Source organism: Embiotoca jacksoni, unplaced genomic scaffold (assembly GCF_022577435.1).
Source record: "Embiotoca jacksoni isolate LCO1_2020_lvr unplaced genomic scaffold, fEmbJac1.0.p SCAF_40, whole genome shotgun sequence".
NCBI classification, from domain to species: Eukaryota; Metazoa; Chordata; class Actinopteri; family Embiotocidae; genus Embiotoca; species Embiotoca jacksoni.
Genome location: NW_027185393.1, coordinates 330,081 through 357,876, shown reverse-complemented (window position 1 = coordinate 357,876; position 27,796 = coordinate 330,081). Strand labels below are relative to the sequence as shown.

The window sequence follows — 27,796 nt, the reverse complement described above, 5'->3', positions numbered from 1 at the left end:
GAAATATGCACACTGCAGTAATGAAAACATGAAAAAGAAGGCAGGGCCCCTCTGGAATGAATTTTTAGAGCCAACTTTGTAATGAACTGGAGTAACCTCCGGCAGGGCGGGCTGAAGTCCCATAAAAGCAGCCACAGGTTTGTTTCAGTTGAAGAAAATGCACCAGTGAAACAGGGACATCGCTCTAAGAATAACTACATGAGACAGGGAAAGCAAATGGTGGAGCGTCCTAATGAACGCAGTAACAATCCACCAATACAAGGACGTAGGTAGTCGAGAAAGACATGTTCAGATCCTTGACTAAAACACTGGATTCGAGCTAGTTTCCCTCTCCAGAGCTATTATTCCAAGAGGGAGTACCTTTCAGTGAGCACTTCTGTGGGTTGTAATACAAGGAGAAAGGCTGGACAGGAACATATTGCATTGTGTGTGTAAATTGCAAGTACACAAATTATTATTCTCTTCCGAAAAGGGAATATTTGAATAAATTATTGAGTGAATCTATTATTTCCTTCCTATTAAGGAAAAAGCCTTTATTCAAGCGTGCAATATGTTCGTGATGAGGCCCCGTCATGCAAAAGAATATATATATATATATATATTCTTTTGCATGACGGGGCCTTTTTAAAGGTTTGAAGTGGCTTATTCTATAAAGATAAAACCTTTTTAAAGTTATATATATATATATATATATATATATATATGATATACCGTGAAATCACAAGAACCTTAATCTCAAAACGTTGCAGCTTCCTGTGCCTCACCCTGTGAGCTGTGTGTGTGTGTGAACGTGTTACCAGCTCAACGGTGGGATTTCACTCTCTCCGACGTTAGTTACATCAGCCGACTCCACCAGAAAAAAACACCTCCAGGCCCCATAAATCTATGCGGGTGAACATGTTCCCATCAAAACCTGCGTTCAATTGAAATCTGTTCTACGACACATTTCACATTCTGTTATTCCAACAATTTTTGTAAAGTAAAATCAATGTCTACAAAACAGATACAGGAAGCCTATCTTTCTAAACAGGATGCTGTCATGAGATGACACTCGGAGAGAAGCGCTGTATTAAAGCAGACCATTTACAGACCACGTATAAGATCACGTTAACAGTAAACGAGCAGTTGCTTTTGTTGATAAGTCAAGTTTGGCTTGGAAACGCATAATTTGTAAGTGTTTTTAAAAGAAAACTAAAGATCTATCTTTTTAATCTTTACTCTCCTGAATTTTAGTTAGTGATTCTTATAACGTTTTTATTGTGGCAATTTGAATTTCTTCATTTTATTTAACATATTTTTACAAATTTTACCTTATTTCTTATTGTTCTGTTTTGTGTGCCTGTCGACTCGTTTGGATGTTTGCTGTTTATGTGTGTATGTTGCTCTGATGTGAAGCACTTCGGGCTGCAGGCTTGTATGAAAGGTGCTATATACATAAAGCTGAGTTGAGTTGTGCCATAATGCCTTCTGCAGGACATCTATCGAGTATCTTTACTGCAGAGAAATAACGGCACTTCAGCAAAATTGCTAGATTCCGCAAACATTGTGGAGGTTGGTTGAATTTGCATTAATTATTGTGATTGCAAGATTTCTTGGAGAAACAAGGTGCTTTTAATTTTTGAACTCCAGTGGATTTATGTATGGGTTTGTTGAGACTCCCCCTCAACTGACACAATTCGCAACATACATGTTTTCAGCAGAAAAAGTATCTGTAGCCAATCAGTAGTCTCCTTCTTATTCAGCCAATCACATTAGTGTATAATTGAGGGTTTGATTTAATGTGACAAGCGTCACGTGCAGCACATTGAGCAGAGGAGCAGTGGTCCGTCTACATGTCTACAGAGGGTGTGCAGGTATTAATTAACTCGTAGGTACAACTTCCAAGTCTCTTCCACTCCCTCTCCGCTGTGCTTCAGTTCCTTCCTGCAGAGGAGGCTGCCATACAAGCTCGTAACCACGGCAACTGAGGCTGCCAGGTATACAAAATGGCAGTACACTCCAGTAACGAGCAAAATTACTGTATACCCCCACATAACTCAAAATGACATCTTTTGCAGTGACTGTCACCCGGCTAGATTTTATCTCAACAGTTGGTCCTATTTTAATTATCTTGTGTATTTAGAAAGAAACAGTCTTTGTGATAACAGTGACGTTATGAGTGTTTCAGAACGTAATGCAGCATTATCTGCATGTCGACTAGTTACAATCTTGTAAAGAACCAAGACAGTGGTTAAAAAAGCTAATAGCAGAAACTCCGGCTGCTGAGCAAACCCCTTATTTTTAATATTTACATGCAAGTTCAGGTGTAGGTTGTTGTTTTGTGTCCACAGTTTGAGTGCTCAAGTCATACAAAAAGATTCAGCGCATATGTTGCTTGCGTTATACTTTGGTACTTACATATTCCTTGACATTTTTGGTCTTGACAGCTTTGTAAGAGTAGTATGCGGGATACAGCGTCCCAAACAGCAGCCTACAGGGAGAGAGACCACAAAACATCAGGCATCATTTCTATTACACAAATAACAAATTACTACTATTTATTTAACACCTGCAAAAAATTCCCTGATCATGGAGATGTGGCTTAATTAAAGAGAATCTTTGACTGGGTGTAAAATACATCGTACATCTGTAAAAACGTGTACTTTAAATGTTTAACTAATAATAACTAAAAACATACTATTACATACAAAGGAATACATATTATTCCTTAAAAAATGTTTTGTCATGAACATAAAATCACACATTCATATATTCAGATACAGAGGCCATTGCGTTCTACATATGCAGGGTTTATGTTGCAGTTTTATACAATTTAAGTTTTACACACTTGGAGAAACCCTGTTGAATATATATTACCACTGTTTACAAGACGGCAGTCCCTCCAAATTTTGCTAGTTGATTTCTACAGTCAGCACAGATTTTACACTCAAACCAGAAATGGTAGTTTGGTATAATTCTAAGTGCAAACTGAGGCTTACGTACATAATTGTGATTTTCCAGTTAAAAGCTATCATTTGTTCCTGCAGAACAATCTGGGGACTTATTTACTGTAGATCCCGGTTTGATGGAGTGTTGGGTCCTGACCCAGAGTCTGAAAACCACTGGAACACAATGACTCAGTGTTTCCTCTGTCTGCAATCTTCTGCAGCAGCGGTCGGGGGTAATGTGGGGTTTCGTTCCACAGCAGTTTTCAACACTACCCCAATGTACTGCTGCACTCTCTTTTCTTTTCCTTTTTTTGGTTCTTTTGCACGAGGGCACTTGCGATCTAAAAATACCACACACTTTGATTACATTTTGGTGGTTTTGGAAAGTGGTATTTTTTGCTGTGCACCCTTCTAATGTCACAGCTCCTTTCTCTGTTTAGTGGAAACAGAATGGAAATGAACTGCATTTCATTCAATGGGAATCAGTTAGTGGATTAGGGGTGTTTCAGTATCATGGTATAATTTCTAATATGATAAAATAATCATAACGTGATAATGGGAAAACTTTTATCATAGCGTTACGGTGTGATGTACATCTATGTCACAGCATGTATCCACGAAGGTTTGATTTTAGAATGTGACAGTGACAATTTCAAAAGACAAAAATATCACGTAGTCTGATCGCAGCATAATAATACCATACTTTATTTAACCAAAACCACCACATGGTTCAGATTCATCTTTGAAATATAACTCTGAAGCTCCAAGTTAGGCCCTGCCGGTCTCAAAACTCCTTTGCTTGTTGTCCCAACCCCTGACATGCTGCACAGGACGGATGAGCGAACAGGTTTCGAAGTGTAACGGAGGAACTTCGGCTCACACAGGCACACGGGATCCTTTCACACAAGTTAAGCTCCTAGAGTTGGGAGGCTTTCACAATAACAGTAACCTCCAAACACACACAGACACACTGCATATCGTCTTGTATACAAATACACTCCCTCTGACCAGTCCCCTCGGCGGCAGGCGAGCCGCCAACAACCACAGCAGTTTATTTCCCTGCTGTTGCTATAGGAACAGCAGGGCCGCCTAAGCTCCCAAAAACTTCTCTTCATGTCGACGCTGCGTGTCACACTCTGTAATTTCAACTCACTTGAGCGTTTTTGTCGAAAGGTAGAGAAGCATACTGTTGAACCATCTGCACAGGAATATGCAAGTCTATCAAATGAATCCTTTTGCTCTTCTCCAGAGGTGTGTGTGTGTGTGTGTGTGTGTGTGTGTGTGTGTTAATAGCAGAGAAACCTCCTACATGACCACCCAAACCCTTTACTGGCTGCGCAACACGGGGAAAAAGCAGCCTGAAGGAAAGCTGCATCAGAGTACAATCGTCTTAATGTCTCTATAGTTCAGTCTATCTGTACTGTGGCTGAGCAGCAGAGGAGAACAACTACTCTCCACAGCTGTAATTTGAAGGCCATATGTTTGGCCCAGCGCATCTTAGTCATGCTAATGAAGCGCGACTGCTGATGCTGTGATAATAGCAGGTATTTGTGTCTCAATTGCCACTAATGCGCTTTGACTGCAGTGAGAGTCTGCTCCTAGAGCTCCTGCAACACACAAACAAGGCTGGGCCCCGGGGGAAGGAAATAAAGACGATAACCTCAACAATCAGATAACCTCCCACTACCGTGGCTGAAAACTGTCCATCTTAAACCTACGGTGCGTCACTTTTACATTCAAGTGAAAGTCTGTTACATTCAAATGAGTTTGCGCAGTGTTGGTTAAGCCTATCACTGCCAGGGAAATCGGTCTGTATTTTACATCAGTGTGACATTCACCAACTGAATTGGTTCAGTCGTATCAAACATTAAAAAACAACAACTCGACATTCAGTACAAAACTTTGATGCCTATACTACGCACAATAGGTTTTTATGTTTTATAACATAACTATAAGTAAATCTCATCAATGTCATTGAGCTCCATCAGTTACCATTCATAGGCTCTACTCAGGCATCCTGCCAATGTAGATATAATCACTCAGTCCCAGCTGAAACTGAAGCAGAAATTTTCCACCTCATTTCATTCTTTGTAAAGTAATTTCTAGCCACACACCTGCCTGAGTTGTGTACACTGTACTAACAAGAAGCTCCTCTGTGTGCACACGGTAAGCCAGTGTGTATACTGATAACATGTGAGGCCTTTAGGAGACATCAGAAAACTGTGCGTCAACGATGGATCCTATTTGAGGCGTTTAGGGAGCATTGGTAAATTATAGCGTCAACAATGTAAGCAGTTTAAGGGGGCATTTGTTAATTGTAGCTACAGAAAACAACCGAGGGTGACGCTCTCCCCCTCTCAAATGCATGAAAACAAAAGAAAGAGAAGCCATTGCTAAATGCTGAGCAAGAAAGAAAGAGAGAGCTGTGAGTACTCGTGGAGAACTAGTGTGAGCTGAAACATACAGCGGGTTAGCTGCTGTGATGAATAATATCCTGCAGCAAATGAACTGGATTGAGCAGTGAACACGGGCACGCCAGTAGCAGGAGATGAGACAATATGCTTCTATTTTCAATTAAATATTGGTTAACATAATTTGCACATCATCGCATTCTGTTTGTATTTACATTTTCCACAATGTCCCAACTATTTTTAAAACAGGGTTCTATTTTTTTTTTAGCAAAAAAAAAATCTCCCAATCCTTTTCAGTAAGACTAATGTAATTAATCTGGTGGCAAAGATTTTAACATTCACATCTCTGACCTCCCAACTGCTGTATCTTTGTATCTATTGTATTTATGTTTTTCAAATGTACACATCAGAGAAACTTTCTCCACAAACCACACTCACACAAAAGAGGTTGGACGTGTACTAAAAAAGCAAACTAAAACGACCATCGCTCTATTTCCCTTCTCGTTCCCCTTCTTCCCATTTCAACCCCCCACCCCCCTCGCTGTCTTTCTCTGCATGCAGCTGAGAAAATAGCTCCGGTGATTTTAGATGGGCCTTGACTCTGGGCTCCTGGTCAATTTCCCTGGTTTCCTGACATCGTACACCACCAACAACCAGATGGAGGGAAGAGGTGGAGAGAACAGAGAGAAAGAGCGAACAAGAGCAATAAAAAAAAACACAGGAGACACACAAGGGAGGGGAGAGAGAAAAGGGGGGCATCCAGAGACCTCCAGGATTTGAGCTTCCACCATCTGTTTTGAGCTTCAGGAATAAGAATTTGATTGCATGACTTTTCCCCTAAAAACAGAGGGAGGATTGTTGAGAGAACTGCTGTTACAGCAAAAGGGACTGGTTACAGTCCAGGGGCCTCGTTCAGAAAACATTGCGTGGGATATCTACTAAAAGTGCACGTGCGCACAAAAGCAGAAAACGGCGTGCGCAAAAAAAAATATTCAGATTTATAAAACCGTGCGCATGCACACCTGCACGCAATGTTCCCTTTGTAAATCACAATCCACCTGGAAATGTGCGCATGTAGCTCAGCCTCACGTCCCGCCTTCAACACGCCACCATGGAACACCATTCCACCATGAATGGTCAATGCAACGCATATTATAAAAGTTGATGCATATAAAATGATCCATGTGGATCAGTGGTTCTTCGGTCTTGTCTTCATGCATTATGCACTATGCATAGAAGGGCACTGTTGCACAGAATTTGCTAACTACACAAGACAAACCTCAAAGTCAATGCTTTTAATCAGTGTTTTTAACCATTTGCAACAAAACCGCATTTGTTGTGTCATAACGTTACAACCGTGAGTAAGAACAATATGCAGTTAATTGGGAAAAATGATGATTATCTAAATTTAACTACATTTGTGTAAATTTTGCTGCCAATGAGGAGTTGTAGGGATTGTTAAATCTATGACTCAGTATGACATGGTATGAAAAGTTGATGTCACATGTACTGGTAACACTAGTATACCAGATGAACCGCACTAACAGAGTGTGATTCAAAATGTCAAACATAAGCCTGACCATCATCACATACAAAACTGTACTGTACCCAAAAAAAAAAAATCTATCAATAGAATTGGAACACAAATTAAAATATCAGTAAAATTGCAAACAACACCATTTATGTAGTCATAGGCTACCACCCTGTTTCTAAAACAGTTAGGCACAGTGTAAAATGTAAATAAAAACATAATGCAATGATTTGTAAATCATCTTAAAAAATAGACCAAAGACAACATTCAAATGTTGAAATTGAGAAATTTTGTTTCATGAAAAAGGAATGCTCATTTTGAATTTGATGCCAGCAACACGTTTCAAAAAACTCTGCTGAGAATCTTTGTATTAAACTGTATTTCACTGTACATCGGTGTTTACCTGCTGTGTTTTCTTTTAATCATAGTTCTACATTTTTCACAATGAGAACACTGCTGTGCTGTGATATTTATCACAACAGAGGTCCACATTATTTCGAAGAATGTTTTTTTATGGCTATTCCTTCAAGCAGACAACTCAAATATCTATCACCAAACACCAAAAGGGAAAACCAATGGAGTGAAAGAGTTGGACTCACTGAGAAATGCACACAAATATTCTGGCACTTTTCCTCTGAGACTGTCGGGTTGCCACCCAAAACCAGTTGGCCATGAAGTGCTGAGTTGAAAATAAGCCTCTGACTTCTTCAACTGTTGCACAACAGGCAATTAAGATGTTTGTTGGAAAGGATGTGGAATCAGTTGCTGAAACACTAAAAAAGGCAAGACACTTTTCACATTTGTTGAAAAGTTGGCATCAAAACCTTAAACTGTATAATACGAAGATGGACCACAACGTCTCCATTTCCTCCGACTGGTCAGAAGTTGAGCCAAAACATCCCGGACACAGGATTGTCTACAGCGTCAACCCTCTGTGCATTTAACAGAGGTGGTAAGCTGCTGAAATATCAACTCTGCTGCTTTTCTATTTGCAGAGACGAGACGAGGGCACGTTTAATTTTTTTGGAAACGACCGTTATGTGATTGTGCACTACCTATGCTTCATATCCGGGTCAATTCACCCACCTGGGAATGAAGCACATCTTAGAAAGTCTAAGCTTACCTGATAATGACAAAGGCAACATTTGTACCAACAAGCAATGTCAACAATGAAGCAAGAAATGGTGATCACGTTTTTCAAGATTATAATTCACTGCAATTTCATGAGAACAGTAATGTGCACAAACAGGCTTATCCTTTTAATGTAGATTGAACACCTTACACAAATCTGAATTATAGCTCTTTTTAGCATTTGTTACACTTCTAACAAAGTTGTAAAGTTGGGTTGGGCAGTACACCAAATTCATTTTCACAACAAAATTGTGAAATTGAGATATGTGACTATTCTTCGGTCTCTGGAACAAACAGCATCAGCTGTCACACTTTTCTTAGAAGACACTTAAACACCTTAAATATTTACAGCAGCAGCTCATGACATTGGGCTTCTTTCACTACTATCTGAAGTTTTTCTTATATTTGTTCTAAAGAAACATATACGCCAGACAGAGTTCTTAAGATCTGTTCACACCCGTGTTCTTATAACGATGAATCCCATTGTTCTCGTAAATCAAAAGTGAGTGCCGGTTGTTCATAATTAGTAGCTGTAAATGCCCTGCCAACCCCCATAAAAGGACATGAGACTGTCGACCCTCTTGCATGCGGGATCACAAGATACTCAAAGAGAAAAGAGAAATTCAAAGATGTAAATACGGTGGGAAAATAAATACAAATCAAAATAAGGGCGGAGCATCGAACTGGAAGAGGAAGGAAGATCTCAGTGTTTATGAAGTAGGAGGCAGTGCTGCAGCGAAAAGAGCTGCCACATGTAGTCACGTCACTAGTGGATGTTGAATGTAAGCATGAGATGCAACTGCTGGTTCAGTGAACACTGTTGCCAGGAGATGGGTGCACAACAGATGAAGGTTTAAAAAAAAAAAAAAAAAAAAGGTTCAATTTCTAATCCAAGGTCAAAAACAGTATTGAAGAAGAGAGACGGCTTGTCTGGAGTTATCTGAGACGGACCAGCACATCGGGAACATTACTGGAGAGACAGCACTCTCGTGTCAAAGTGTTTAATAAGCAATTCGTTTGTATTGAACATTGAAAAAAATTGCTTCCGTCGGCTTTATTGGACCAAATGCTGCATCAAAACACCAAAAAATGAGAGGTCACACTTAGTTTGATTTTTACGATAACGTTAAAAGGTAAAAAAAAAAAAAAAATTAAATTAAAAAATTTTTTTTTTTTAAAACCTGGCTCCCCACAGCCGATACTTCATGCAGCGGTACCTTCATTTGTGCACCCAGATCTGATCTCGGATGTGGTTCTGCATTCAGGCTCAGATTTAAAAAAAAAAAAAAAAAAAAAAAAAAATCCAGTTTAAACAAGCAAGAGCTAAACTGAAATCAATCCAAATTAAGTCACACACAAGCCATCCAGATGAATCCTAAAATAGTCCCCGGCAGAGCACTTTCACTTGAAGGCTGCACCAGATAAAATGGAGAAGCATTCCTTTTTCTCCACCACTCCCTTGTGGTTACGTAACCACTGTTCTCGAATGTATACGTACACACCGAGGGAGGAGGAGAGCCAGAAGGAGAACAGGCCTTCATTCACCAACCGCTCTTAAGAAGAAATTTCTCCACTAGGATTTTCTTGGGTTTCTACACAAAGTCAAGGGCACATTTATCCACATTTAAATGCTGACTTGTTTGTGAAAATGACTGGTTATTGTGCTTTCTTCAATTCTAAACCTGTATGATAATATAGGATTAAAATTCTATCATTTATAATCCAAGTTCTACAGCAATTGATTGCTCGTTCACAAATAAAGGCTTTAAAAATTCACTTGACTTAAAAAAGCCATCAAGTTTATCTCAAGAAGGAAACACATCACTAAAAACAACAAACCAGTTTCAGTGTATCTTTACCTTTTAAAAATTGTGTGATTTGTTCTCTGCAACGTTTGGTCGATGCTAAAGGCAACGCTTAAATGCTGAATACAAACTAAATGATTAATAAAGACATGGACATGTTGAGGGGAACATGAATTCACAGAAACATGAACCTGCCTTTATGTTTTACACCGTGGTGTTGACATGTTAAATGTGTCACCTTCCAGCTGCAGCTATTAAATAAAATGTCTTGTCATATTGTTTTAATTAAAAAACAAGAAAAACAGCCTTCCCTCTGATTCCAAGATAGATTTCTCTCTAGAAATGTTCTGCTGACTGGACACCAGCGAGGGCTGTCTCACGATGTGCTGGTCAATCTCAGATAACTCCGGGCAAAGCCGTCCCTCCTCCAGTTGTCTGCATCGCTCTATTGTATTTGGTGATGTCCTTTTTGGCCTCATATTTTACTTCTTTTTTTTTTTTTTTTTTACTTTCCCATGTTGTGCACCCTTCTCCTAGTACAATGTTCACTGTAAGCAATCACAACTAATGCATCCATTTTTGTGTTATTTTTACATCCAGGACTGGAGCTGCTTCAGAAGAGAGCTCTTTTGCTGCTAACTTTCTACATCAGTACCTCCACTTCAGAACTGCTGACGTTTTTCTTCCTCTTGGAGTCCAATTCTCTAATATCTTTAGATTTGTGCTTCGGCATATAGGTTAGGTTAGGTAGTTACTTTATTAATCCCCGAGGGGACATTTTTTAATATGTATGTATGTATGTACCATATGTATGTTTCTCTCCATTTCTCTGATTCCACGTGCATATTGCCCTGCCATTTTATGGGGATGGGCAGGGCGTTTAGCTACACTAGTTAGGAACAACCTGCATGCGTTTTCAATTCATGAGAACAATGGGATTCATCGTGATAAGAGCAGATCTGGAGACATCTGTGATTTAAGAACACGTCATGAATCTGACGTAGACGTTTTTTTAAGATCTTTCTAAAGGCGTAATGTTAGCAAAAATGGTTTGTGATGGGGTTTATAAGAAATGTGGTTTTATCATTACAATTAACCAAACGCATCACTTCCCCGCATCACTCTAACCTTGCAGCATGTGTTAAATCACATCACAGTTTTATAAGCCTCAGAGTTGCACAAGATTGGACTTCGTTTTTATGCATACAGTGTGTAGCTATGGAATTAATATTATTTAATAAGCATCTAAAGCAATGCTTTCTTCAGCTACGCCATGTTTATGGTGTTTATGGCTCACGAATGTTTTGCAACTTTGAGCCAAGTTCATCAAATTAAAAAATAAAAACAGGTATTTTTTGGGATGTGCTCTGGTAGTAGCTAGCTTTCTTCTCGACTTCCAATTTGTGCCACTTCCCACAATTTTACAGCGCAAAAAAAAAAAAAAAAAAAAAAAAAGTCATATACAACTCAAAAGGCAAATTATAAAAATCCGCTTCCAAATCAAGGAATTTTTAAACCGCAATTTATCACAAAAGAACTGGAGTGACTAACTAGCTCCAGGATGACAGCTGAATCTGACACTCCTTCACGGATAAACATGTCGGGCCTTGAAAAAGTTCCACCTCACCACTGAACAAGTGGCATTTTTATGACCGGTTGACTCAGCACAAGTTTGGATGGCTATGATTCATAAACAACATGTTAGCATTAGCTTTAACTCAATAGCAAATCAGCTAATCAGCACCACCCTTCCCCCTCCACCACCACAACCACACAAAAGAAATAATTCATATTAAAAACAGAACAATACCATCTTTTGTGACATAAACCATGTTTCTTTCCTGCAAAAAAAAAAAAAAAAATTGTTGCAATAATGTGGAAATTTAAAGGTCCGGGGCCACAACGAAACGAAGCACAGCAGGTTAGCTAAGCAAGGCTAACAAAGCTCGAGCCCATCGAGCTGCCCTAATTTGACTCCTCTGGTGGTAAAACAACTATTATTATTTCACTTTCAGCACCCCTCACTTGTTTTAGTTTTTTTGTACTTACACAACGCTTCTCGAAATCATCCAGGACACCATGTCTTCTGTGTTCGTGGTGTCGGGCTGTGTCAGAGGTAGGAGACAGCCCCGGTGATAACGTGAACGACGAGCCGCACCGCTGTGAACTTCTTCACCCGAAACTTCAATGAGCGAAACGCAGGACCAGCTGGTTTATCTCGTCGGCTCACACGTCGGTAACACTTCCAATTTCACAGTTCTGCCTTTAAAGCCATAACTAATGGATTAAATACTCATCCACGACTATTCCTGTTTTGTTGTTGGTTGGTAACTCCCTCCAGGTTTCCTCCTTCCCTCTCTGCTTTCTGGGCAGCTCCTGGCGCAAGAGCTTCGCTCTGACGTCACAGGAAGAAGAACAGCCACCTCCTATTGGCTAGTTCGGTCTGTTTACAACGACCACGAGTTTTAATTGGCTGTTCACATTTGACAGCCATATCATAAATACAAGTTGAAGAAGTCGTGGAATTTTAAAGTCAGCACACGTGTGCTCTGATTGGTCCACACTCGATACGTCGCAAGTTCTAGCCAATGGGTGAGAATAGCAACTAGATTATTTTTTTTTCAAGCGTTCTTGTTGGGGGAGCATTTTTACTTACATTGGTGAACTTTGGTGAAGGTGAACTTGTTTTAAGCTCTTAGTATGGGTGGGTTCAGTCTTCGACAAATATGCTCCCCGGGCAAAATGTTCGCCAATAAGAAAGACGGGTGTATATTAATGTTTATAGCACATGTTGAATAAAATAAATGTAGATAAATCCCTGTCGAATCTACCAATTAAAGCGCGACCTTCCGTAAGTGGTGCATAGTGAAATAAAACAAGCGCCCCCTTCCACGACCCTCAGAAAATAAAGGGTAAGTCATTATTGAGCCATATCATAAAGTCCAAATAAAAAGTCGACGTTACTTTGTTGCTTTGCAGAAAAACATTTGCTCCTTTTAGTTAAATAGTGTTATGTAATCATTTCAGGGCCAAAAGGAATGACAGAACTCAAAGATGTACAGTACAGTGAACTCACAAGGATCCTTCCTAAATTAATCGTTAAGAATTTTGTGCTTCAAGAGTCCAAATGAGTGCTGCATAAAATGGAAGACATTTCTCAGCTACAAAATCTGAATCTTTAAACAGGTTTTTCCAAATATGGATTGCGTGAGGGAAGGCATATTACATTTAACTTTGGACTATTACAATACATATCTCAAACAGGCTCTAATCTGCTCTAAATCTGGGATTCATAATCATTTTTCAGTCTCACTCCATTATTGCCATTACATGCAATACAATAAAAAAAATTAAATTGAAAGTCTTTTTTTATAATCCCATCCGAAACTGTGCTGAAGCAGCTGCAAAACACTATGATCGATTTAGTTTAAAAAAAAAAAAAAAGATAAATGATTTAATACAATTACATTTTTTATTTTGAATTTTTAAGATAACCAACTGGATACCTGAAGTAGAAATGCAGTGGACTGCCTTTGTCTTTCTCATTACATAAACCACATGAGTCTTTAGGGTCGTAATCATATTCATTACAGTTGTCTAAACATAGCACTTGGCAGACACAAACCCCATCTGTGACCCTCTGCATGCCTCTCTCTTTGTGTGTGCATGTGCATCTGTGTGTGTAGATAATGATATCTGAGCACATGAATGTGTGAGCTTGTAGAGTTTGTGTGCCGCTATTTGTTTGCACCTTGACTATATTTTATTTGGAGATGCCCATCTTTGTTATCACATGCTGATACTATGTGCATGTTTTGTGTATGTATGCGTGGGCATGTGTCTATGGGGGTAAAGACTGGGAGGAGGTTCGGATTCACAGCTACTTGTTATTCATGAAGGCGGCTGCTGCAGTGTGCAGTATAGTGTGAGGGAGATTCCCACTGGAGCCTCTCTGGTCACACAGCCTGTCTGGGACAGCATCAGAGGATCACAGCTGAACAGAAAACACCTCCACACCGAGCATTCAGCTGCTCACTGCCAACCTCACAATACTGTATAATGTCACGCGGAGCTGCAAGATCCACCAGGAATCATACAAATTTGCAAATAAATAAAACAGAGCAAAGATATAATGAAGACGTGAGATAATAAAAAACAACAACAAACTTATGTATGTCTTTGGTATGGCTGAAGAAAAAAGTGCCATCATGTTTTGCATCAATAGTTAATTGTGTGACAATGCGACATTCACAAATCCTATTCATCACTACATGCATTGTTATGCTTCTCATTAATGGCTTTGTTTTGTAAGTGCATTGCAGTGTTATTTTTAGATATTATTTTTGTCTACTTATTATATTTTACTGATGTCCTCACATCCATCAAGCTAGAAGTATTCTATATAATCCCTGCACTTTTTGAGACATGATGCGATGTGATAAAATGGGGTGAAATGAAACACCCTAATAATGTAGTGCTCGTCCTGTACTCACACTATGCTATAACATTCAGATTAGGTACCTTATGAGTGTTGAGACTGACAGTTCAAATATATATCAAGAATACAAATCCACAATATAATAAGCAAAAATTTCATCAACTCGTAACTGGGCTAAACAGGAGCCTTAAAGCCTTCCACAACAACACAACTGGAGCAGTTATTTCACTCTACATTCACATAATAGTAAAGGTAGTGTCTGTGATTCTGACCCCAAATTCAGCCAATATTTCCTCACAGTCAGACAGCTCTCAGTTCTGTGTGTGAGCTAAAAAAAAAGAAAATCCAATATATTTGTACACAGTCTCCCTCTATAAATGGGAGACAAAACAAATATAATATAAGTCACACAACACCTTTTCAGCCAGTCAGTAACAGGACAGGACATTAGTGCTCGTGCACAGGACAAGGGGAGAGGGAGATAAATCTAGCACACACTAACGTGCTGAACTCCATCATAGATGGGCGTTGTCAACAAGGAGAGATGGCTGAGAAACATCCAATGAAGATGAGGTCAGATGAAGAAAAACGAAATTAGGAAATATAATCAGGCAAGGATGAAGAGCAGCATTAATATGGGAGATACCTCTGAGAAGTGAAAGGCATGAAGATGGATGTGGCGGGACCTCTTCTACCTCACGATGATGTATGATGAACATATCTTTGCGTGTGCGTCCATAAAGATGTGAGTCCAACATCCTTTATGTATATGTTACACGATAATTTGTCACAAACTTTTGATGTGTGTTCTCTGCCCAAGTTTCAGGTGGGTAAAACATCGCAGACACACCCGGACCACTGCTCTCAAAAACATGTGTAAATCATCAAGGGATGTACTTGGAGTACTTCTTCATGAAGGTTAGAGCTTCTCTGTGGTCCATGCACATCATGGTGCCGTGTATTGTTCACTCGCAACAGGAGCAGTCTCGTAACTTATTGATCCATCATCGTTACGAGGGTGGATCCGGTTGAGCAAGAGACACACGCCAAAGTTTGTGACAAATTATTGGGAAACATAGAGAACTAGCAGGGAGCCAAATCTAGCAAGTGGGGATGGTGGGGAGCGACGATCATTTTATTGTGAGCAAGAAACTTTTTTATTTTTTTCGGTGCGCTGTGAACGAGCACTTTGTCATGTCAGAGAACCAATGTGCTATCCGCGCCACAGTTCAGGTCATCTGCAGTGAATGTTTTCCCTCAGGTGCTTCAGAACATCACAGTAGAACTCAGTGATGACAGTCTGAACCTGGAGGATAAATTCACAGTGCAAAGAAAACCCACCTGGTGGCGGGCCTGACCTGATGCACTTTTCTTGGCTTGGGACAGTGACGTTCCGCCCCTCAAAAACACAAATGTCACTCAAAAACACCTCTCCAGGCTCGTTGCTTCATTGCTGAAAGGCTTCCTGAAGCATTTAAAGGGTCTCAGTTGCAGATATCTAGATTTTGACACAAAATTTGATGTGCGCCCTCTGGTATTCATTGCCAAGACTCTTTTATAAAAGCATCACTGCCGTTACATAATGTCTGAGCAGTTGTCCCCAAAATTGTCAACAGACATATGCCTCTCAACTCAATCCGTGTCTCTATGGTCTCTGCACAGCCTACAACACACACAATGTGTCTCAGCTGTCTGGTTTGTTAAATACACAAATTAAATATTGTGTGGCATTAAATGATAGAACACAAGGGATTTCAGATACAATATAAAACAAAACATTTGAATAATTGAGGGGGATGAGCTTTTAACACACTATGCTTTTAACAATCTCTGAAGAACAATGTTTTTCCAAAACAGGGTACTGTGGATCAAAAGGTTCTTAATGGAATCCATAGTCTTACAAAGAACCCTTGAAAAATCCTTTCTTCCAAAAAGAGTTCCTGAGAAGCAAATCATTTTGGTTTCACTTTCAAAACTTTGATAAGAGTGCTGCTCCCCAGTGGGTGTTGGTCTAATGTTAACAACAACAACAACAACAACAAAAATCACATTTATTTTTTTGTCTACAATACTACACCAGTTCAATAAACATGATGTGCAGATAGGACAACACACCACAGTGCTTTTCCTTTTGATTGTTTTGTATCTTTCTTCCACTAAGACCCACCTTTGTTTATTCTTTTTTTTTTTTTTTTTTTTTTTTTTTTTTTCTGTCCTCTTTTATTCCCTCTGTCCTTACCGTGACTGAATCTTTTTCATTTAAACTGTTCCTCTACTACGCTTCCCTTGCTCCTCATCCTCCATCACTCCATCTTGCTCTCTCTTTCTTTCTTTTCTTCTCAGGGGGTCGCTCCAGCTGATAGCTTTTTACATACTTCCCACATAAACCTCTACACTATCCTTGATATCTCTCCACACACACACACACATGTAAGCACGCGCAAGCAAAAGCACACAAGCGTGCAGTACTCAACAGAACCACATGAAACACTGAACACACACACAAGCCTTCCTTCTGTCATGCTCCTTCAGTTGTTCTGCCTTTTTCCCTCCTTCACTGAGTCCTCCTCTCTTCTGCTCCTTTGTAGTCCAAGAGGCCTCCGTGGAAGACAATGCAAAATAGGACATTTGCACTGAAAAAAGGAGACCAAATGTGTTTGCTGCATTTCAAATTCTGAATGAAATGTTCACATGTGTCCCAAGAATAAGGAGGCGTGAAATGCAAAAATAAACAGCAGATTATATGAATGAAGTGATTGATAAATATGACTTTACAGAATTTGTGCTCGGATGGTGGGCTTAGAAGTCTGTTGTATTGTTCTTAAAGTATACTGTCCCATTGTTTTTGCAAATCTTTAACTACAACCGAAAAGGTAAAAATAAAAAATTTGAAAATAGAACAAAAACAGCATATCAAATGTTGAAACAGAAATTTTTATTGTTTCATGAAAAATATATGCTCATTTTGAATTTTCACTTTTTCCGCAACACATTTCAAAAAAGGTGGGACAGGGTCAAAAAAAGACTAAAAGTTATGTATCGTTAAGAAACACCATCTCACCATCTCACAACTAATCAAGGTAAATGCAGATCAGTAACATGATTGGGTATAAAAAGAGCATCCTAGAGAGGCAGAGTCTCTCAGCAGTGAAAATGGGGAGAGGTTCACCACTTCCTCAATGTAAAATTGCAACAAATTTGGGGATTCTAGTATCTATGGTATATAATATCATTACAAGATTTACAGAATCTGGAGAAATCTCTGTACTCTGTGACACCCTCAGGCACCACTACATTAAAAACAGACATGATTCTGTAGTGGAAATCATTGCACAGGCTCAGGCACACTTCTGAAAAACCATTTTCTGTGAACACAGTTCATCTCTGCATTCACAAATGCAGGTTAAAACTCTACCATGCAAAGAAGAAAGCAGATAACATGATCCAGAAACACTGCTGCCTTCTTCGCTGCTGTCATCTTAGATGGACCGATGCGAAAACTGTCCTGTGGTCTGACAAAAAAAAGAAACTAAAATTACATTTTGTAAACCATGGACGCTGCGTTTTACAGGCTAAAGAGGAGAGGGACCATCCAGCTTGTTTTCAGCATGCAGTTCATAAGCCAGCATCCATAATGGGAAAGGGATGGACGAGTGCACATGGCATGGGTAGCTTCCACATCTGGGAAGGAATCATTAATGCTGAATGATAAATACCACCCACACAACGTCTCTTTCAGGGAACTCCTTACTTATTTCAGTAAGACAATGCCGAAGCTGTTGTAATCTGTTGTATTTGGCACATCATGAAACTAAAAATACAATGAAGGACACCCTAAACTGTTGAGTTACTGAAATCGTGAATCAGGCTGAAATGGGACAACATTTCACTTTCAAAACTCCAGCAACTGGTCTACTTAGTTCCATGACATTTACAGTGTTGTTAAAAGAAGAAGTGATGCAACACACTGGTAAACGGGCCCCTATCCCACATGTTTTGAAACATGTTGCTGGCATCAAACTCAAAATAAGCATATATTTTTGTATCACCTTGTCATTTACAATGCAGAAGTGCAACTAAACTAAAAGAGATCAATTACACCCACAATGTCTAAAATTGGTTATAGTGGACACTGTGTGCAATATATAGTACCGTAGTAGTAGACTATAGACCATGGTGGACCTGCTGCAGATTATTTTTGAGTGGCACTAAACAATTTGTCGTCTGGCACTATAGATACAGGCAGATATTAAATATTAAAGAATATGGCTTAAAAGAATAAATCTCAAAAACGGCATTTATTCTCTTAAATTAAAAATTGTTTAGCCATGGAACAGTTAAACTCAGAAATAAAACCACACTATCATTGATATTGGTGCGGAACAATGGCCACAATTTATAAACATGAATTTCCTTCAAGCCTGTTATTATTGCCTCCAGGAATGCTGTGTGAGTGTCGAGGTGCACCGCCAGCAGCACTACAACGAACAGCAGTAGTGCTTAATGCAGTCGTAACAGCGCTGGAGCTGTGGACGCTTGCTGCTCACAGTAGTCGACTCGTGGCACTTCTACAAGAACGAACAGTTGTACTCGTAGTGTGGCATAAAATAGTACCGGTGGGGGGGGGGGGGGAATCAATTGGGCGGAGGGACACACTGGTGCTGCGGTCTGCGAATGCCTCGGGATTCAGCGGAGAAACACGAGTATGGATGGTGGCTGTGATGCGGTTCAGTGTTCCACCGTTTTTTCAAGCTCAGAGAAAAGAGACTGACGCTCGAGCGGGTGGAGACTACTACACATTTAAATCCCCCGGGTCTGTTTTTCAGCTTTCAGCTAAGACTAACTTTTCCTTTTTTTATTTTTCTTTCTACCTTCGGATTCTCTAGAGCATGATTTAATGTCGTAAATGACAGGTCTGTAAGGGCGTCGTTGAAGTTTGTTCTAGGGGGGGGGGGGGGGTTTGACCAGCCAAAGGGGCCATGGCAGTCGAGGCTCGGCCGGAGCTGGTCGGGAAGAGGTTCCTCTGTGTCAGCGGGGACGAGCCGCCTGAAATCGGCGACCTCGGTCGGTGGCCGTGGAGGTCCGGGGTCATACGAGCCGTCAACCATCGTGACAACGACAATTCCGAGCTGACGGTAAGGAAAACGCTGACTTTATCCACCGCTTCTGGTCTGTTACATGCAAATCGAATGGGAAAATCTGTGTGGTTGGTGGCTAGCCAGCGAGGCAACGCTGTACGGCTCACCGGGCGGAAATTATTCTGTGGTTTTCTCTCTGGTCATGGCTCCTCGGACCAAAGACTCTACCGCGTGTACTCACTATTGTTTCACTTGATATACATACATACACACACACATACACACGCATCTTTGACCACTTGAGCAAGAAGCAAGTTAATGGGAGGCAGACTACCAGCAGGGGGTTTTGGAAAGCAAACAGCTAAGCGTTGGTCCAGACAGTACAGTACATCCAAACCTTCCAACCGATCTCATCCACCAACTATGTACTGTTGCTGACACGGATACATGATTTTCATATTCAGTTAAATGTTGAACATATTTGAACCAAAAAAAAGAGAGCTCCCGTTTCGGTACACCAATCTTCAAGTCACAAGCGGGGATAATGTAAAACCGTCGATGTCCACATAATGAATGTGTCACTAAGAAACACCTGGCATGTAAACGGATGGTGTGATCCTGCGAGAGTGGCTTGCATTTGTCAGAAAGCATGTGTAGGAATTTGAGCAGCTAAATGCTTTAATCTGCTGTATACTGCAAATCAGCTGACGGAGGTGAGGTTAGCGTTTCTAGATTTACTCCCTTAACGTTGAACTAATCCCTGTTAACTCGTGGTTATTGCTCACAATCCGCGTTATTTGGGCGGAATTATCGTCGATAAAGACACCCCGTCTGTGCCTGTGTTTTTCTGGCCGACAACAAGCCCCTTTCGATTTGGACAAGGGGCCACAGGAATGCCAGGACTTGTAAAAACATAAAACTGGCTTTGCTGCAGGCTGAACAATGGCGAGTTTTTTTCTTCATGTAAAAAAATATTGTCTGTATTTTCCAGAAAGCATACTGTCACACTCCTGTCACGCAGCAGCAGACATATATATATATATATATATATATATATATATATATATATATATATATATATATATATATATATATATATATATATATATAATACAGCCAGTTGCCAGGCAATGATTGATGAAAATATATTGGTCTGATCTCCCCCTTTTTATAGAGAGTTGTTTTTTTTAATGGGTTAACATGCCAAAACCAGCAAACAATGAAATATTTGCCCTGACAAGCCCTTGGCTGGATAACACACAGCACTGTCTCACTGTACAGTGTGCCTGTTCCCCCGTTTTCTTTTGTTCACACACTCCTTCTATCTGCCAAGGCAGACAACTGGCCAAACCCCTGCACAGATCTTATTTGATCATTTTACAAGTGGTCTTTTGGATATATGTGGTATTAACTGAGGACAGTAAGTGGTCAGATACGACATTGTCCACCAAATAGGATCGTCAAATGGTCCCAGAGCTCTCTGATAAGGGTTTATTCTTTGTGTCTGATTTAATTTGAGAGGCATCTGTGGCACTTCAGTTTTTTGTGTGTTTACTGGTGTATTTTAAAGCAGAGCACTTGGCCAAAATATCCGATGTCGTTGAGTCACGGTGCGTTTTTATGTGATTAGACAATGGATACATGTCTCATGTAACAGGTTCATAGCTTTCTGTTATTCTCCATTTAAATCATCAAGTTGTCAGTGTTTTTTTTGACAGACAGGCAGAATGAAGTGGCATTATTCCATGAATTGATTAGTGTCATAGCGAAATCACTCTCATAGTGGTAATTGCATGTTACCTCCACCAACGCCGAGCATTGCATGTTGCATGTTGCATGTTTGTTGGTTGAACAACAAACGCTTTCCCAGCAGCTTCCTAATTCTCTTGTTGAATCGGTCTTTGTGCGTGATGTGATTTAGGCAGAGAAGTGTTTTGGTTTAATTCCATACAATGAGGCACAGTCTCATTAGCAAGGGCTTAACTAGCTGAGTGAACACAGTGGAGAAGGATTCGAGATTAGATTAAAAGAAGTGTGTCAAGCCAAGCTGTCAGGCCTTAGTCAAGTGTCTGTGGTCAGAGGCCACGAGTACAGGAGCGCTAGTAACGCTTACTACGACTTAATGATTCATAGCCATGTCTAAGGGGAAAAATAATTAGGATGACCCTAAATTGATAAGGAGATCAATATGAAATTACCACAGACTAAGTGTCAAATTCAGTTAACAAATGCATTGATTGGTAACTTTTTAAGACTGTTATGTTTCAGTTCTTGGTTATAAGCATTCAGCTCAACACACTGTTCCCAACTCACAAAACAAAACAAAAATCATAAATAGGGTGGAAACAACCATTTAATTAATGTGATTTAAAGAAAATTAACCAGCAATGTTTATTTTATTATTCCATCTCTACAAACATGAGGATCTTCTGCTGTCCCATGTCTTAACGGATTGAAAACAGAATCTTTAGTGTTTTGACTGAATCGGACAAAACAAGCAATTTGAAGATGTAACTTTGGGTTTGGGAAAACAGTGATGGGTATTTTTCACTCATTTCTGAAGTTGTTTGCGAGATAAATATAAAAGTGAGATTTATTTTAGTAGACAGCACATAGGTTTGGGATTTGCATTATGATGCAACACGGATGTATTTTGTATATCAAAGGGAGATTCCACACACTTTACATTATCAGTGCATTGTGTGAGATCTAACAGTTGTTTTTGCAGTGATCCAACATTATCACTACTTGTGCATGATGAGAGCCACAGAAATCATCTATGAACAGTGTCTGACAATGAGCTCATTATTATTACTCATTTGAATTCTGTATAAAGGATATTTAGTGGCAGTGATAGTGTATTGTACGACATAATTTTTGTCGTAGAAACTGTAGAGCCTTACTGTTTGTACACAGCATTATTTATTCTTTGGGATGTTCTGTCTGCTTGGTAGCAGGCCATTAATGCTGAATATATGGCACGATACAATGTCTCTGATATGAAACAGAAAGTTGAGGTTCAGTCATGTTTTGTTTTTTGGTGTGTTAATGCTGGTTATTAATGTCCCTAAATAGCTTGTGCAGTGAGGATTTGTCAAAGTTTACATCTGATGATGGCACGGATATTTATAGCCGTCGGGCACTTTTGGTTCACGATCTATTTGGAGTGTCATTGTCTGCGTGCTCCTCACCTCATCAACCTGACCATACTTGTAATTAGCGCCGCTACGAAAGAAAAATAACACGTTTTTCTTGGAGTCCTAAATTTGGAAAAAAGTTCAGGAAGGTTCCAATAACGACAACAAACTCAATACATTTTATTTAAAAAAAAAAAAAAAAAAAAAAAAAAAACGCATTTGATTCAGTGTTGGTGCTGTGGGGAAAACGGAAAAAGGAAAAAAAACAAACATGTCAGAGGAGACATAGATAAACTTTAAAACTGAGAACTGCAAAATGTGTGCAGCATAGACAGCGTCTAAACAGCACTGTAATTCCCCTAAGAAAAATGTGCAGCAGCAGATCGCTATACTGGCACATTAAGCATAAAACTGCCACACTCATCTGGATTCAAAATGAATGGAAAGAGCAAGGCAGCCAGGTCATTGCCTATAGTAGCCTTTTGTTTTCCGTTACAGTCCACTGCATGTGTCTGTACAGTAGCCGCACTGCCAGTTTGTTTTCAGGGCCGGAGCCCGAGGTTCATCTCTGTGGCTAATCAGCAGAAAAGACTGACCGGGAAAGAACCTTCCACAGACAAAATCCATGCATGGTTGTTGCAGTGCTGCAATTCAGTGATTGTGAGTGGGGGGCGGGGGGAATAGCAGCATTGTTTAGAGTACAAACATGTGTGCTCACACATGAGACTCAGGGAATAAACATTGCAGGAGAAACGCTTTCACCTTCTTGTGTAAATGTACAGTAGAGTTGTATTGACAGGACTTTCATTTGAAATGCTCTTCAGTGGGTTTGTGTATGTTTCAGTTTGCAGTTAATAACAGCTTAGTTTAAAGTATTAACAGCCTGTATAATTGTAGTAGCTTAAATTATGGGTGGGTAATTAATATAGTTTATTCATGTGTTTATTTACCTGGTGCAATCAGCCATGCAATAATAATATCGACAGGGTTAGTTTACATAATGAATAGCTTGATGAGTAAGTTTCAGGTATGATTTGATGTATTTAATATTCACAGTGCAGTACATCTGCAACACACAAACAGCTCAGGCTCTCAGCGGCTCGTTGTTGTGTTAGCATGCAACGGTAGTAGTGACAATTCAAGTTCAGTCAGGGACAACAAATGTAGTCTGGTGATGCAGGTGACTTTATCAGATTAATATTCACACACTGAGCTACAGTATCGCTTTGTGACGCCCAGGTTGTGCCGAGTTTGGCAGCGCAGTAACCGGATACACAGAGTGTTAGTGGTTTGTTTTCTGGTGCCTAAGGAAACAAAATGTAATCTGAAGCCTGGATGGGGCTGGCTAGATGGACCCTTCCCCCAACACACACACACACACACACACACACACACACACACACACACACACACACACACACACACACACACACACACACACACACACACACACCGAGTTTGTGCAGCTCTCCTTGTTAGGACATTGCATTGACTTCCATTCATACTTAAGCATCCTAAGCCGATGCTTAACTATCACCAATTCCTGCCGACTGTGGCCAGCTGCGGCCAGATGTTGCCAGCTGTGTCACGTTCGGCTCCAGGAGACGATCACGGCCGTCCCAAACGATGCTCGTGATTCCACCAGACTGTTCAGGAGCGTCCCAGAAGTGGCTCTCGGCTCCCCTGCGCTAAAACATACGCACTGATTTACTAAGATCTCAAATAACGGGTACTAAATTGCATCATTATTCCAAAAGTGTGCACATTTATTTTGCAGCCGTTTTGCGGGTGATTTACTAAGAGTAATTTGTGTCTTTGATATCAGGTGCAAATCGCTGTATTTAAATGAGGGGATTGCGGGTTTTAAAGTGATTCCAACCATGAAAAAACAGAACGACCGCAAAAGGAAAAAGGAAGTCTGATTCCATTGAAATGAATAAGTATAAACATAACAAGAACAAAATGCTTTATAGGAGATTATCAGTGAGGAAGTCAATGCCGTGGGAAAAACAAAAAGATTAATAGATGAAATTAGGAGTAGATGGCAAGATATTAGAAAACCAGTTTATAATGAAAACGTCGGCAAATAAAACAGGAGGAACGGTGGATGAGATCTCTAACAAACACCGATCAGGAGTTCCAGATCTTTCTGTGATGAGCAGGTGAATTAGTTTCCATTTAGTGTCTCGTGACTTTATGAAGCTCCCTGTGAATTCCGCGGGACACATTCAGGACCTCTGACAGCTCACCTGAATAACGGGACTGTGTGGGACGTCCCAAGCAGATATACGCTGAAATGACCCAGAGGCAGGACCATGCTGAGTCGTAAGAAGTTTTTTAATTGCTGGTATTTCGTGGCTCCTCCTTGTTATTGGCTGTCAATCATCATTCAGTTCATTCAATAACTCAGAAATGTCATCGCTGGACAAACGATATGTCTGAAATTTTCTCCTTTGTCATCTCAAAAATGTTTCCACGGGTGTAAAACCTCGTTCTCTACGTATTCTTTAGGTTTCCTGCGTCTCCTTCTCACCACAATAAGAACAGCCGTCTCTCCAGATATTCATCTGATTAATACCTTCAGTCGTACTAAAATACACAACAATCACTTTTCCTGTTTCTACTTTCAGGTTTAGTAAATATCGTTGCGGTGCTATGTTATCTATTTATCTCCCAGTATTTTGCAGGTTCAAGTAGAAATGGCCAATATTACATATGCATGCAGGCAAACACGCAAAATGGACAACGTGTGTTAAATTGCACATTAGAAAGACGTAATCCTCGCTGCACGTCGTTAGTAAATCTGCTTGGACATGTGTTTTTTTTGCGGGTGGTGTAGAGTTTGAACGTGATTTTACAGACACAAGCAAAGTCAAAGCTGCAGACAGCAGATCAATCGACAGGGAAGTCAGACACGGAAACGGCATCAGATTTCAGAATAAAACATCCTGTGAGGACTCCCGACTGTATCACATCACTATATCAGCCCCTAGTGTTACAAGTGGAAGAAACATGTTCTCCTCCTGCTAACACACAGTGTAGGTGGAATACAGATACAAAATAGTTATAAGGATGAGTATATTTTTAACAACCATAACATCGCTAACTGTATTAACTTTGCCTGCCGGCTGCTGATTAAGGAGAAAGGAAATGACAATATAAAACAGACAAAAAAAGGAAACATATAGCCTACTTACCCCTGATAGAAATAGATATAATAAAAGAAGAATAACCACATAAACAAGTGGTGTTTTGCCTCATTAGGACTGGGCTTTTGTTCCCATGACAACCACTGGTTACGACAATGTTTGTGTTTATTCTGGGAAAAACCTTCCAATGATGTTAAAAAAAAACCAACTGTGTATACACACTCTCTCTCTCTCTCTGTCGAGGGATGGGTTGGGATTTTCAAATTAAAAAAAAAAAATGAAATAGTGTGTGCGTCTTGTTTCCCTCATTTTTATCAGCACCTGGTACAAAAACGGTAACCAGGTGTCACCACTGCCAGAAGGTGGTGGCTACAAACGGCAGAAACATGCAAAGACTAAAAAAACTGAAAAATAAAGACAGAAGATGACACAAGATGACACAAGATTTAACAATTATTTTATTATTACTTTCTTGGCTGAAATAAGTAGAATTGTTTCTTGAGTTTCCTGTATATACAGTAAGGGGGGGACAGGAATGGATATTAATTATACTGTAATTGGTGAGTTTTAAGAGAAAAAAACACCACATTATGGACCTTTTCTTTGACAGTGTTTTTACCCGAGTGATCTGAAACTGAATTTCTGACATGCTGATCATTTTAGATTGATTTTACAAATGCACCCGTGACAATCAGCTGGTCAATGGTTACATTTACTTCTTAACCGATGTTGGTATATTTAAGTTAACTCCGTGTGGGGACTCCAGGCTGCTTGCATACTGCAGCTACGACAAATTACTTTCTAGCTTAGCTGTTGGAAACTTTGCATGTCCCCGTCTATGTGATGGACCGTCACTGGATGTTTTGACACATTTCTTGTGTTTCAGCTCTTGCATGCAAAAAGTCTTATTGCACTTGGGACAACAAAGTAGTTCACTAAAACTCCACGGCATCACATTGCTACGTATAGCAGCCATAACGTCTCTTTTAGGCTCTGTGGCTTCCCACATAACCCTGCGAGTACATTAGGCTCTTCTACGCAACAGCTGCTGTCATTTTTCGCCAGACCTGAATGGCACATTGTGCAACACTACTTCTACTCTCATCACTGGTGTGGGCATGGAATTTGTGTGCAAGAAGCATATAATGCTAAAAACACAAATCATTTCTGTTGAGAGAACTGACAAAAGAACCCACATAGAACTTTATGTGAGCCAGACTAGATGCCACCACTAGAGACTTTGAGTTCCAGACAGATTGTGGTCTTACACTTTGACCGTATGGTGATTCTACACTTTTTTTTTGGTTGCAAATACTTCATGGGGGAATTTCTAAATCAATGCACAATACTTGATGTCATGGGAACTTTGAGCATGAAGTAGTATCAAGCTGGTATCAAATGAGCTAACCTCATTCAATGACCAATTTTTACTTTGTAAGACCTATAAGTTGGCAAGCATTCAGGATTGGATTACACCCCAGTCAAAGACATATTGCTCAGTCAGCAAATATTTAGATGATTGCGGCTACTGAAATAACACATCGCTCTAAGCTACAGGAAACCAAAGCTTTCAACACAGGACATCAGTCAAAGTAGGCATTGCCAACTTCTTGCCTGGTATTTATTTAGAATCACATTATAGTAGTTCGTTTAGAAGAAACTGGACTACTATTTCTGAACAGTCACCATTCAGACCAGTGACAGTGCAGCAAAAAAAAGAGAAGTCACTCCAACTAATTCAGTCCTCTTATAGTTTCCTGGCTGGTATCAAATGGGTAGGGTTAAACATTGGACATTATAATATTACAAATGAGCCCACACACACACACACACACACACACACACACACACACACACACACACACACGATAGTGCGTGTGGACGCGCCGTCCCGCAATACTTCCCGTGGCGGTAATCGCAGTGGCTGTGCTATTACCAGTCTGTCAGTAGCTGAGGAGAAACTAGGCGTTGAGGGGTGAGCAACATCCTGAGCCGTACGACCCACAATGCCGTTATTACAAGGACAGTGGACATGTCATCCATTATTTTCTGTTTTCCGTGCTGGGTGTGGTCTTTGCGCGTCCTGTTGCTGCTGGGAGCGGCCGTTGACGCCCGGCAAACGATGCGCCACGGCGCTGCGCCGCCTCCATTCTTTAAGCTCGTCTTTTTAGTAAAATATTCAGTCTGAA

General features: G+C 40.1%; 2 protein-coding genes across 2 annotated transcripts in view; one reads left to right on the top strand and one right to left on the bottom strand.

Moving 5' to 3' along the window:
- Window positions 1-12,154, bottom strand: part of reep3b (receptor accessory protein 3b) — a 36,261-nt gene extending 24,107 nt beyond the window's left edge. The window contains exons 1-2 of the mRNA XM_069168519.1: window positions 11,855-12,154; window positions 2,398-2,470 (exon numbers count right to left, since the gene is read on the bottom strand). Of these exons, the coding sequence (XP_069024620.1) occupies window positions 2,398-2,470; window positions 11,855-11,886 (105 nt within the window). The 5' untranslated portion in view covers window positions 11,887-12,154. The remainder of the gene's footprint in view (window positions 1-2,397; window positions 2,471-11,854) is intronic.
- A 7,039-nt stretch (window positions 12,155-19,193) lies between these two features.
- LOC138209751 (probable JmjC domain-containing histone demethylation protein 2C) overlaps window positions 19,194-27,796 on the top strand; it is a 79,297-nt gene continuing 70,694 nt past the window's right edge. The window contains exon 1 of the mRNA XM_069168521.1: window positions 19,194-19,378. Within this exon, the coding sequence (XP_069024622.1) occupies window positions 19,223-19,378 (156 nt within the window). The 5' untranslated portion in view covers window positions 19,194-19,222. The remainder of the gene's footprint in view (window positions 19,379-27,796) is intronic.